At 47.5% G+C, this 13,175-nt stretch overlaps 1 protein-coding gene across 4 annotated transcripts in view; it reads left to right on the forward strand.

Annotated features, from left to right (window-relative positions):
• The window catches only part of trappc8 (trafficking protein particle complex 8), a 22,703-nt gene that overhangs the window by 8,398 nt on the left and 1,130 nt on the right, over nucleotides 1-13,175 (forward strand). For all 4 annotated transcript variants that reach the window (XM_034880558.1, XM_034880559.1, XM_034880560.1 and 1 more), the window contains 21 exons: nucleotides 345-460; nucleotides 556-706; nucleotides 1,411-1,511; nucleotides 2,086-2,191; nucleotides 2,539-2,670; nucleotides 3,256-3,480; nucleotides 3,662-3,767; nucleotides 4,721-4,915; nucleotides 5,006-5,184; nucleotides 5,268-5,342; nucleotides 6,155-6,260; nucleotides 6,373-6,530; nucleotides 7,140-7,573; nucleotides 7,813-7,969; nucleotides 8,054-8,150; nucleotides 8,457-8,525; nucleotides 8,618-8,676; nucleotides 9,090-9,293; nucleotides 9,402-9,503; nucleotides 10,936-11,075; nucleotides 12,496-12,585. In XM_034880558.1, the coding sequence (XP_034736449.1) occupies nucleotides 345-460; nucleotides 556-706; nucleotides 1,411-1,511; nucleotides 2,086-2,191; nucleotides 2,539-2,670; nucleotides 3,256-3,480; nucleotides 3,662-3,767; nucleotides 4,721-4,915; nucleotides 5,006-5,184; nucleotides 5,268-5,342; nucleotides 6,155-6,260; nucleotides 6,373-6,530; nucleotides 7,140-7,573; nucleotides 7,813-7,969; nucleotides 8,054-8,150; nucleotides 8,457-8,525; nucleotides 8,618-8,676; nucleotides 9,090-9,293; nucleotides 9,402-9,503; nucleotides 10,936-11,075; nucleotides 12,496-12,585 (3,002 nt within the window). The remainder of the gene's footprint in view (nucleotides 1-344; nucleotides 461-555; nucleotides 707-1,410; nucleotides 1,512-2,085; nucleotides 2,192-2,538; nucleotides 2,671-3,255; nucleotides 3,481-3,661; nucleotides 3,768-4,720; nucleotides 4,916-5,005; nucleotides 5,185-5,267; nucleotides 5,343-6,154; nucleotides 6,261-6,372; nucleotides 6,531-7,139; nucleotides 7,574-7,812; nucleotides 7,970-8,053; nucleotides 8,151-8,456; nucleotides 8,526-8,617; nucleotides 8,677-9,089; nucleotides 9,294-9,401; nucleotides 9,504-10,935; nucleotides 11,076-12,495; nucleotides 12,586-13,175) is intronic.

Genomic DNA, 13,175 nt, shown 5'->3' on the forward strand with positions numbered 1-13,175 from the left:
CCCCCCCCCCCCAAACCACCCACAAAGAATACATCCAGCTAACTAGTGGACCTGTAATTGACAGAGGTAAGCTGTTGTCATTGTGGAGACTGCAGTCTGTGCTGAGGTGGTTCTGTTATTTAGTCTCATTTAATTTATTAATTTATTTGACAAGGACAGTGTACATTAATTAACATTGCTGTAAATGCACCAGAATTAGCCAACAGGCTATTTTTCATCCGTTGCCCCTCGACAGATCTTAAAATTGTCTACTCGAAAAAACAATACAAATATAAAAAGCAGTAAAATCGATCTACTGCAGCGTGTGAGAGCAGCACTGAGCTCCCTTGCCTCTCTGTCCACAGCTGGTCTCCAGGAAAGGGCTGAGTCGCTCTCTGTTCACGGTCACCAAGAAGTGGTTTGGCGGAGGGAAGGTTCCAGAGAAGAGCATCAGTGAGCCAAAAAGCACCTGTGGCCTTCTGTAAGCATCACACTTCATCTGAGACTGCGTTTGTTTCCACACCATGAACACTGTACACACTGCTGGCTGATCTTTCCCTCTGTCTGTGATGGCAGATATCCCCCAGAAGCCCCGGAGCTCCAGATCAGGAAGATGGCTGACCTGTGCTTCCTGGTCCACGACTACGAGCTGGCCTACAGCTGTTACCACACTGCCAAGAAGGACTTCCTGTCAGACCAGGCTATGCTGTATGCTGCAGGAGCACTGGTGAGAACACACCTTACACACACCTTTCTGTCAATCCGTATGAGGACTATGTGTTAACAGACTGTTGACCTGCAGATGGAAGAAGCCTGTAGTTGTCAGAGAGTAGGGACTAGTGGAGCACCACTGTGTTAAACTGACATTTCATTTAGTAGAGTCTACCTTTGGCACATAAATGTGGCAGTTGATCAACAGTGACCTTTGTTTTTGAAGAAGAACCCAAAATAGAGCATCACATCCCACGTGATAGAAGCCTGCTCTGCTGGAGGGTTGAGTGCTCACGCAGCCCAGATGCACCATGCTCTGCAGTCATGGGGTGGCTTGGGTTTGAGTTTGTTAGCTTATAGTGAAGTTGAAACAGAGAACGCAGTAGTCACCATGTTTTGCACAAAAAAAGGAGTCTGTTTCAGATTTGAATATGCACTTGTGTGTCTCCTGGTCAGCAGCTGCGGTTCTCCGTCAGTCCTGCTCAATTCTGAAAGGCATTTTAGCTGCGCTCCCTGCACGATACACATCCAGTAGAGCTACACGTGGAAGGCAGGAGCACATCATGACACCTTGCTGCAGGGCCACAGAGCGGAGCTTTAGTTTTCACAGTCTTATGTGGCATTAGAGAACACTTCTGCTCTGTAAAAACCTGTGAGTGGACTGAATCATGACGTCTTCTGTCCTCATGTTGTGTCCCTTCATCCTGAAATCTTGTGTAGGAAATGGCTGCAGTGTCGGCCTTCTTGCAGCCTGGAGCTCCCAGACCGTATCCAGCACACTACATGGACACCGCCATCCAGACGTACAGAGATGTCTGCAAGTATGACCTCATTACACCAAGTCTCTCTGTCTGCTGGCTCAGTGTAAGGTTAGGCTTAGGCTAACGGGCTGCTGTGCTGATACAGTGGCCCTTCAAAGCTAACCATTATGAATCTGTCTTTGTGCGCCCTAAATCTAAAAGGATAAATGTGTTAACCCCCCCCCCCCCCAATCACATTAGTCATTTTTGAACCGTACTTTGTACTGTATGGCTCCTCACCAGAGACCAGTTAACCTGGACACACAAACCACATTACGGCACGGCTGGAAACAAAATGGCTCCAAACGCTGTTTAATTTTTTTGATCATTTAACCAGGCAAGTTATTAAGAAGGAGGGAGGAGGGATAGGGGCTAACACAGAAAATGTTAAAAAGACAGCCGCACACATCCAAACAGAGTGGAGCTCACCCGGCTGCCCTCACCTGTCCTCACCTGCATTGGGTGACAGAGTGTGCACTATATTAAGCACATGATTGGCTCTGCTGCGCCACAGCTACCAGAATAATACGGACATGAGAGAGAGTATTCTCTTTTAGTTGAGCGTACGTGTTGGTATGTTCTCTGCCCTCTACAGGAACATGGTGCTGGCTGAGCGCTGTGCATTAATCAGCGCTGAGATCCTCAAGAGTCAGGGCAAATACTCTGAGGCTGCTGCGCTCCTCATCAAGATGACCAGCGAGGTAAGCAAACACTGCACACCCCACTCATGTGCACAGACCCAACTGACACATGTACTGTTCCATTGAAATGTCTTACTAGTAAATAGTTCACTTTTCACTATACAGTACATTATGTAGCACAGTGGCGACATGCCTTTACGCAGTGGACACAAATGATCCCACAATGCAATGTACAAAGTTGTTTAACATCAGTGGTCGCCATCCACAACATAAATCCCATCTTGACCTGAAAATGGTGAATCCAAAGGCCTGAGCATCTTCATATGTTACCTTTTCATTCAATAACATTACAATTATGGAGTAAAATTGCATTGGATTCATTCAGCTTGGACCTTTTTTTTGTACAGGACTCTGACCTGCGCAGTGCTCTGCTGTTGGAACAGGCTGCCCACTGCTTTATTAACATGCGGAACCCTATGGTGCGCAAGTTTGCCTTCCATATGATCTTGGCTGGTCATCGTTTCAGCAAAGCGGGACAGGTGAGCCTTTGGACTGTCACTGATCTACTGAATGTGTGAGTCTATACCATACTATCCCAGGTTTGTGTTAGCTTCAATCACCATGCTCACCACACTGTCCAGGAGTTAAAAGGGGAAAAAATGTTTCCTGCTTTTATGATGTCGCTGACATTATTCATGAGGTTATCATGAGGGCAGTTTGGGGGATTTACTGGTTGGGTTTAGATGCAATAAGTGAGAGAAATCCTGGACATGATGAATCGCTCATGTCCAGCTTCTTTTAGCTGAAAGCTCACAAAGGCAAAATATGGAGGGAGTCCAGTGATCCGTTATTAACCTGACCAATGGGGTATCCTAACAAGACTTTTCTCGTCCTGTCTCCTTTCTGTGCTGCTGTGTCTCCGTTTCTTCTGCTCTTGGCTGATGTGTCCCGTCCCTGGGCCTGTCTCCGTATCTTCTGCTCCTGGCTGATGTGTCCTGCCCCTGGGCCTGTCTCCGTATCTTCTGCTCCTGGCCGATGTGTCCCGTCCCTGGGCCTGTTTCCATATCTTCTGCTCCTGGCTGATGTTTCCTGTCCCTGGGCCTGTCCTCTGTCTCTCCATGCAGAGGAGGCACGCACTGCGCTGCTACTGCCAGGCCATGCAGGTGTACAAGGAGCGGGGCTGGTCCCTGGCAGAGGACCACATCAACTTCACCATCGGCCGGCAGTCCTTCACCCTGTCCCAGCCGGAGAACGCTGTGACAGCCTTCAGACACATCCTGACCAATGACAGCAGGCAGACCGCCACGCAGCAGGGCGCCTTCCTCCGAGAGTATCTCTACGTTTATAAGGTAACCACATCTACTTTGTCGGTAACATTCTCAAAACTCTTCTGCTTCACATCTACACGCCTCCTCCAGCTCAGCTTAAGAAAGTGTGTGTGTGTGTGTGTGTGTGTGTGTGTGTGTGTGTGTGTGTGTGTGTGTGTGTGTGTGTGTGTGTGTGTGTGTGTGTGTGTGTGTGTGTTTTCAGAGTGTGATGGGGGGGAATGCAGACAGCCTCCCAGAGCTGCCTCTGCCTTGCATCCACCGCTCAGCTACCAGGGTCTACTTCGGACATGAACGCCGCCTCGCAGAAGGTAACGCAGCGATCAGTCATCTGTAATCTCTTCCCAGCTCGACTCCATCTTAAGAAGAGAGTGCTGATTAGTTCAAATCAACCTCCACCATTTGCTCCAAGTACATACTCCCAATTCAGAGTCTTGGCCGGAAGAGTCGACATGTGCTGCTTTCCAAGACGTTCACATTGACATCTGTCTCCACTGTCCTCTGTCACAGTGAGAACACAAGCTCTCCTCTCTGGGCAGAAATATGTTTTTTAGTAAATGTTGTCAAAACCTTTATAGAACTCTGCATGCAGGGTTTCATTGAGACATTTGTCCCAGTTAGTCCAGTCTTTTTGACCTCACTGACATGTAATGCAATGGAGTTCCATGATCTCTTGATGGAAAAGAAAGCCCCTTTTGGCTTTGTCTGTGAGTTAATTCGCAGCCACGTTAAAGGACCTGAGTGTACTTATTTGTGAACAAGGTTGTTTTTTAATTGTAAAACTGGCGGCAACAACCACATTTTCCCACCGGAAATCAAACATGGTTTATCTTACCTTATAATCGGCAGGTGCCGATTTATTAAAGACTTTAATTGGTTAATCCATCCATCTGTTTTGTGCCATCTGCTCATCTGGTCCAGGTACTATCCTTTTGCTATACTTTTATATAGAAATGTGATAGGATAGTAATGTCAGGCAATATTGTCCCCACTGTTGGCCAGTGTTAAACTTGCACTCTGTGGTATTAAAAGGTCTGAAGTGTTAAATTAATTATGGTGAAGTGGGCAGAGAGCCTCAAATGTGGTACAGTTTAAATACCATGCAATGCCTGTGACGCCTGATCGAGAACCTAATTTATGAGCTACTAAGGGGCCTTTGAGCAGAGGTCTTTCTAACTTGTGCAAGTGTCAGCGTGACAGAGGAAAAACAACATATTGAGCCACTAATGCTCTGTTGTTGATTGTAATGCGCTGGTGTGTGCAGGGGAGAAGCAGGCAGCCACCCACGTGTCCCTGGACCAGGAGTATGACCAGGATACGGCAGCCATGTGGGGCCACCTAGAGGAGCAGCTTGTGGCCGCTGCCAACAGGGGGACTGTCCCAGCGAACTTCCAGCCCACCCAGTGCTGCCTGAACAGCCAGACGGACAACCTGCGCCACCCGCTGGCTGTGGCCGAGGGTAAGAGGTGGAACTACTGCTGACCGCTACTCTACACCATCAGAACACTTACTGATGTCAACTGTCTGCTGCGCCTCTCTGTCTCTGCAGAGCCAATCATCGTGGAGGTGACGTTCAGGAACCCTCTGAAGGTCCCTCTGGCTCTGTCCAACCTGTCTCTCCTCTGGAGGTTCACTGCCGACGACGCGTCTTCGTCTCCGTCGCAGGACAAGGCCACGGATAGGTTGGCAGCAGAGGCCGTCACCAACGAGGAGACGGTGTCTGTCGGGGTGGGAACCTGGTCACTGTGATGGACAGATGCTTTAAAGACTAACCTTTCCATGGTCCCTTCAATATCTGTTTCCTGTTGCAGGCGGCACAGCGAGACGACGTGGTCACCACTGAGATCATCGTGGAGTTTCTCCTGGGGCCAGAGGAGACCAAGATGGTGAGGCTCCGGCTGTTTGTGTCTGCAGAGACTGTGGAGATTATCTACATTGTGTTATTAGGAGGTGTCTTTTAGATTGATTAGTGGAGATTATCCTTTATGTTCAATGAGCTGTTCACTCAAACTGTCTGAGCATGTCTGACTTATTTCTATGCAGCAGGTTAGCACAAAGATTTCCCCCTGACCTTATTTTGAAAGCATAGCGAATAGGTTTTTGGCTTTCAGTTGTACGATGCGCTGGCTCCTGTTTTAAGGGCTGCAGCTGCATTGAGAGGAGCTGCAGAAAACTTAGAGGCTTAGAGGCATTATTTATAACAACCTCTGTCAGGACTTCTGTTTTTTTTTTATTCCTCTCCAAACATCCACTCAGGTACACAGCATATGTTTGACTTTTCAAATGAAGAAAGCCCTGTACATTTGATATACTGTGAAACTAATACACATATTTTTTATCTTCTGATGCTTCACTGACTGACTGACTAATGGGTTTTGCTCCCTTGTCCTGTTGGCCTTTTACCCAGCATATAGAGACTCTATCTGCACAAAATACTTTTTCTTTTACAAAAGCGGCAAAAAAAGCGGTTACATTCTACTAACATAGGATTTACAGCCACGCAGGTTAGAGCAGACAAAGTAGTTTGGGGGTGTGGGTGTGTTCACTCACATTGGTTATAACATGCATAAAGATTATTCAAATTGACTGTAAAAACATCTTTCATCTCTTCTATCCCATCACATAATGAAGTGGGCTGTTCCTGGACAAACATGTAGGTGTGTTGTTCTGCTAACAGTCCTGTCACCTTTGACCCCAGGCTCGACTCCGGCTGCTGCCACACACCACTGGCCAGCTGCACATTGTGGGGGTGGTGTACGACCTGGCTGCAGCGTCCTCTGGAGAAACGGCGCCCAGCACTGAAGGTCAGGCACACATTCATCATTTTCTGTTTGTGTCGGGTTAAACATGTTCTAGAGAAGCCCGAGTTGAAAAGAAGGGCAATCACTCACAGTGTGGACGTCCTCCTGTCTCCAGCCCAGCAGATTCTGGATCTCATGGTGGTTCGTGGCAGACAGGACCTGAAGATCCGGGGCCCGCGACTCAACCAGACCAAAGAGGACAAGATGTTGATTCGACATGGCTTAGACCTGCGTCTGGATCCCATCGTAACTCCACCCATGCCCCTGATGGAGGTACCACTGAACACCACTGTAGAGACCCAGTCTAAACCCTGTCAGAGCCCAGTCTGGATAGTAAAGCATCCAGTAATGGCGTCAGCCATGGGATTTCAGAGATGATCAAGATCAGGAAATAAATAATAGGCAGTGATTGGGACTTTAGTATTGAGAGTGTATGCGTAATGATTAATGTAGTAGGAAGCATTTAATCTACTGGCTCCAGCTTCATATTTAGCGTTCAGATCATCTCTTTCCCATTATATCTATTATGAACTATTCCCTTATCTGTTTTTTCTTTGAACAATAATGTGCACATAATGTCACTGATATTTGACAGTTTGTCTCATTTTCATTCTCTACAAGTCTCTGTTTGTAACGTCACCAAAACAAATGGTGTGTGTGTGTGTGTGTGTGTGTGTGTGTGTGTGTGTGTGTGTGTGTGTGTGTGTGTGTGTGTGTGTGTGTGTGTGTGTGTGTGTGTGTGTGTGTGTGTGTGTGTGTGTGTGTGTGTGTGTGTGTGTGTGTGTGTGTGTGTGTGTGTGTGTGTGTGTGTGTGTGTGTGTGTGTGTGTGTGTGTGTGTGTGTGTGTGTGTGTCTCTCTCTCTCTCTCTCTCTCTCTCTCAGGTCTTCTTCCTGCAGTTCCCCACGGCGCTGCTGTGCGGTGAGATCAGGAAGGCCTACGTTGAGTTCTGTAACGTCAGCAGCGTTTCTCTGTGCGGCCTCCGGGTGGCGTCCACGCACCCAGATTTCTTCACCTTCGGCAGCCAGACCACGACGCCCGTCACGCCCCTCAGCCCGACCTCGGCTGAAAACTGCTCAGCCTATAAAACGCTGGCCACGGCGCGCGAGCCCGGCTCCGTGGCGTCTGAGATGTTGGTTTCAGCGGAGGACTTCAGCCAGCCGTCGGGTGTGATGGACATCCCCGTGGATGGCAGCACGCTGCAGCCAGGGCAGTCCACCCAGCTGCCTCTCTGGCTCAGAGGACCAGACCAGGAGGGAGTCCACGAAATCAACTTCCTGTTCTACTACGAGAGCACAGAGAAAGGAATCAGAAGCAGGTAACACTGAAGTAACTGAGGGATGATTTACTGCCAGGAACACAGAGGAACACCTCATAATAAAGCATGTTTAATAACAGGAGATCTATAGGCGTATGTATCCTGACCAGCCTTCAGCCAATCATAGAGCCCATTTCCATGGATCATAGTGACACCATGTCTATTCATGGACACTGCACTGACGTGTTGACAGCTGGTCCCCTCCTCTCTAACTCTTGGTCTTCTGTCTTCATGTCCAGTCATCGGGTGTTGCGTCACACCGTGTTCATCTGTGCCAGCCGCTCCCTGAGCGTGCAGGCGTCGGCCTGCCGCAGTAGCGTTCCTCCACCTCACAGTGTGGAAGACAGAGGCGGCGCTGGAACGCTGGTCTTTGTCGACGTGGAGAACATCAACACGGTGAGATGCGCAGCCCCGCCGCACGCACAGTCTGCCGCTGTTTGCTTTGCTGTCAGGTTTTAATCTGCGTCCTGTGGCCGACAGAGTGAAGCTGGCGTGCGTGAGTTCCACATCATCCAGGTGTCGAGCAGCAGTCAACACTGGCGCCTCCACAGGTGTATCAACCCGGCCAAGGACAAAGGTGTGTGAGTCTATCATGGTCATGTCAGCTGTGTGTTGAACACGAGGAGCCTCTTTACTCAGAAAGCCTTTGTCCCTCTACTTGTAAAGATCTAGGTCGGTCTCTCTGTCTCTTCCTCTTTGTCGGCCTGTCTCTGTCTGTCTGTCTCTTTCTTTCTCTTTGTCTGTCTCTTTCTCTCTGTCGGTCTGTCTATGTCCGTATGTCTCTCTCTCTCTGTCTGTCTCTTTCTCTTCATCTGTCTGTCGGTCTCTGTATGTCTTTCTGTGTCTTTCTCTTAATCTGACTGTCTGCCCTCCTCCCCTCCAGACTGTAAACTCACCAGCAGAGAAAGAGCCAAGCTGTGTTTCAGGGCCACTCGATGCAAGCCCCAGCAAGGTACTTCCGACACAAGCTCATCACTCTGCTCTGATCACATTTAGATTCTTTTTTGCACTAAGTGCTGATTCGCCTGTGTTGTCTGTTTCTAGCTACCTCAGACGCCGTAGAGAAATACACCTTTGCAGACCTGAATCTGGGAAATGAACGGGTAAGATGAAAGCAACGTGTTGCCAGTTTAGTTAGTCAGACTGAATGCATTTCTCACTTTGATACTTATAGTTAGATACTCGATACTGGTTTATATTACATATATACATTATTTACATATATTGTTGGAAAAATAGACCTAAAGCGTAAATAAAAGCTTCAGGTGGCCGTGAGAAGGACGCGGAGATACAGGGCTTGTGGGGGTGGAGTCGGAGAGACTGTGCGGCGCCTGTGAGAAAGGGTGGAGCCTGGCAGAGCCGGTGCATAGATCCTAATGAGAGAGCTGAATAAAAACCGGTCAAATGCACTGACGGTTTGATGAAAAATGCAATTGGGGAGACGCAGAAAATGCAGATGAGTTGATGGTAGCACATGGTGAAGCCTGTCAGTGATCACCCTGCTGTCTCCCGGCAGATCATCAGCTCCTCCACGCCCTGTGGAGATTTCTTCTTCCGGGCCTGTCGGCCCTCCGAATCTCAGCGATTGGACGAGGCGCCGTCCAGGACGTCCTCCAGCAGACAGAGTCAGTGCGTCCCCGCTGAGGACCGAGCCTCTGACCTCAGCAGCATTGTCAGGAAGTGCAACGAGCTGGACCTCAACATCATCGTCATCTGGAAGGTACGTATCGAGCGCTCGGTGTCCAGATCAGTCCCAGACAGCCTGATCCGGCTTCTGTTTGGACTCCAGACCCTTGATCCACCCAATTAAATAGATGTGTGTTTTCAGGCCTATGTGGTGGAGGACAATAAACAGCTGATCCTGGAGGGCCAGCTCCATGTGGCACTGCAGAGCATCTGCAAGGAGGCCAGCACTCTGACTCCTAAAGAGGTACACACATAGTTGTGCTGAAATAAAGGCTACTAAATAAATACATTAAACAAAAGAATGATTTGTGGATCATGGACAGTGTATGTTCATGTGTCAGCCAAACAGGATGTTGTCGTGATTATCCAGGTGCAGCAGCCGTCAACATGTTCCTGCAATGTTTCACATGTTAGGAACTAAAGGGACTCGTGTGTGGCAGTGCCATGCTACAAGGCTTTTAATTTGAAACAAATACAGGAAGTGTGGAGCTTGTATGAAAGCATCATGAGAGGTTCAGGAGCCGCTCAGAAAACCAGGCCTCGTGCTAAAATATTACGGAACAGATTGTAGAGACATGCATGCCTGCCTGTGATATAAACGTCTGGCTCGGCTGCACACTAACTGTTGTGTTAGCCAAATGTCTGTCACAAAAAAGTGTCTCGGGACATTCACTAATGTCAAAGCACACTTTGATTTGATTTTCTAACGTTACCAGGCAACAAGGAAACTCAGAAGTGTTTCCATCCAAAATTTAAGAAGAGTTCATGCCACAGATAGGCAAATCAATAATGATGATGTAAATATATTAGCCAGTCCTTCCAGAAAAATGTGCCTTTAAAAAAAAAAAAAATAATAATTGGGGATTGTTGATTATGCGGCACGTTATCTTAAAAAATGCGATGGAATATGCGGGATTTTTATGCAATGAAATTGCAGGGAACTTGCAAAAACTGTTTTTGCAAACTGAGTTTGTCTTGTGGCATAATTACGTCACTTCATAACGTTCCCATGGCAACAGGGGGAAACGGCTGCTCTTGTGTGAAGTAAACGCAACCTTTTTTAACTTTCTGCTAAGATATATGTGAATGTTTTCGCAAAAAAAATGCAAGAATTCTGAAATCATGCAAGCCACGCGTTATTTTGTGCGAAAATCGGCAAGTGCGGCGTATTTGACGTTTTTCTCGAGGGACTGATAAGGTGACCGATCAGCTGCTTTGTCCGGTTACATTGCACGAAAATGAACTGGGTCTACACGTGAAGCAGCTGAGGACTGTCTGTATATAACTTCCTCCAGACCTGTCAGACACCGCTGTACACACCTGTGGAGGAGACTGTCTCTACATAAAGAGTGTTATCGACACCTCTCGGTCAAATGCTCATGGGAAGAACCTGTCAAACAGCAGGAAGGTCCAGACAGTTGGCTCTTTGTTCCTGACACTGGAACCATGTGCTCAGGCGGAGCCTTTAAACCAGCTGATGGAAACATTCACTTCTTGATAGTGGGATGTAACGACAGAACAGTGGTGGTCAGCTCAGACAATCCCCCTGATGTGTGTGTGTGTGTGTGTGTGTGTGTGTGTGTGGACGTGATGCTTCATACCTCCGTGGGGGTTTTATTTTGAAAAGTGTTTTGGATGATGTGCTGCCAGGCTGTAACTCCGAGCGTGTGTTTCAGGAAGCCCAGGAGATGGTGCTGCTCAAGTTTAAATCCGAGCTTCCTCCTCCAGCCGTCCCGCCCTCTGCAGAGCTGTCCCAACTCATCAAGACCAACCTGCACTACCCCGAGACCTACACACACCCGTTTGTCCTAGACAGGTGAGAGACACACACACGCACCCTGAAATGTCTCTCGCGGATGAAGGGTCCCTCTCCATTTGAAAAGGTTTTCATGTAGGGTTACATTTACCCGTGAGAGGACTTTGTTAATGCTCTCACACTTTGGCCCGCTATTACATTTAATTTTCAGATTCAAAATAGCACTTTAAGGGGGCGGCCTCTAGCTCAACCGGTAAGAGCGTTCGCCCCCATGTTGGCTGCCGCAGCGGCACGGGTTCAGATCCGACCTGCGGCCCTTTGCTACGTGTCAACCCCCATCTCTCTCGCCCTTTCCTGTCTGTCCACAATGTCACTACAATAAAGGAACAAATCCACCAAAAATAATCTTATAAAAAAAAAGCACTTCACCATCACCAATATGACACCAGCACGCTTCACTAGCTCAGTTACACAGGCAGTCGTTCAAGTCCCCCCCATACCAAAACAACTATGGCCAGAAATCCATCCATCACGTATTTCTTCTCAACAGTTACACTTGCACTCATTGATTGTTCTTGTATTGTCCAAGTCTGTATTGTTGTTTTCAGTTGTCTCTATTTGTCTAGCCCATACTAATGTCCTGTATTGCTGTCTTCATGTGCTGTAACTGTGTTCTCTGGTTCTCCAGAACAGGAACCTGCTGAGTCAGGCCCATTTAAACTGTAGCTCAATATTAATTTAAATCGTTTACTGCAATCCAATGAAAAGATGGATAGAGGAGGATGGGCTTTTCCGCCTTTAATTTTTAACAGGACAGTTTAGTGAGAATGCGGAGAGGGGGGAAGACATGCAGGAAATTGTCACATGTTAGATTCGAACCCTGAACCTCTGTGTTGAGGACTAAACCTCTCTGCACATGTGCGCCCGCTCTGCCTCTGAACCAACCTGGCCCCAGCAGCATAGATCTACGACGGGTTAGGGATGCTGCCCACACGGGAGAACAGCCAAGGGACATGTCATGATGAATGGACAGTGCCTGTTGTAGTGTGGGCTGAAGGATGTTGGCAGGATGCTGTACGGTCCTTAGGGTGTCTCCGCAGCTCTGGTGTGTGCTGGTGTCTAACTGAGTGATGGGGACACTAATGTTCGAAAGTGGTCCAGTATTGAGTGAAAACTTATAATCCATTTCTAACGATTACACACTGTTAATGTCCGTCCACTGAAAGAGCTGTTTCTGCCCTGACAGGCTCACTTTGTCACTAGAAGTGTCTGACATTAGTAATACTAAGAATAAAAATCCTTCTTTACATTGCGACCTGGTTGACTGCTGCAGGCTTCAGCATTCTCACTTCATACTGGACCAGTTGAAGATGCGTACGAGCAGAAAGAAAATGTGAAGACTCGTGTGGCTCTCACGAGCAAGCCCCTGTTAGCATGTGTTGTTGTAGTAAAAGCGAGCCTGTGTTGTCTCTGTGTGCAGTCTCTGTGTGGTGCCGGTGTCTCTGACGCTGTCCAACTGCTCCTCGGCTCAGGTGGACGTCCTCATCGACCTCAGGCACAGGAGCACCAGGTCAGTCTCTGAAGAAATGACTTATTACATCTTTTTTTTTTTGGTATGCCATATTGCATTGATCCCGCTGTCATTTCTTTGATTAAAAAGTAATATGTTAGTGAACGAAGACATCAGAAGTTCAGTAAAAAAACCTGTGCAAAAAACACAAAAACCTCCTGTATAAAATATGAATAACACAACAAAATAAAACAACAACAAACAATGGTATGTTCTTGAAATGAATAATATGTTTTTCAGTTCATTTTGTCATATCAGGAATGTTATATATGACTGAATATTGTTATTTAGGGCCATAGAAAAAATGCTTTTTTTGCTTGTCCTTCCGAGGCATTGAGTGTGACTTGAAACTACTTGATCATAAAGCTGAGCTGAAATAAGCTTTAAACCCGCAGTGACTTCCAGGAAGTACAGTATGCTTCCCTTTAGTCTATTGTATGGGTCAAACGGATATATATACACACACACACACATTCCCATTCATTTCCATAAAGGCAGGCACATTTAAATTTTAAAGGCCAGTTATTTCATGGCTCAGGTTACTGTGCATCCTGATAAAGTGCCTTTGGAATTTAAAATAACCCCCCCCC

Source organism: Etheostoma cragini, chromosome 9, assembly GCF_013103735.1.
Source record: "Etheostoma cragini isolate CJK2018 chromosome 9, CSU_Ecrag_1.0, whole genome shotgun sequence".
NCBI lineage: Eukaryota > Metazoa > Chordata > Actinopteri > Perciformes > Percidae > Etheostoma > Etheostoma cragini.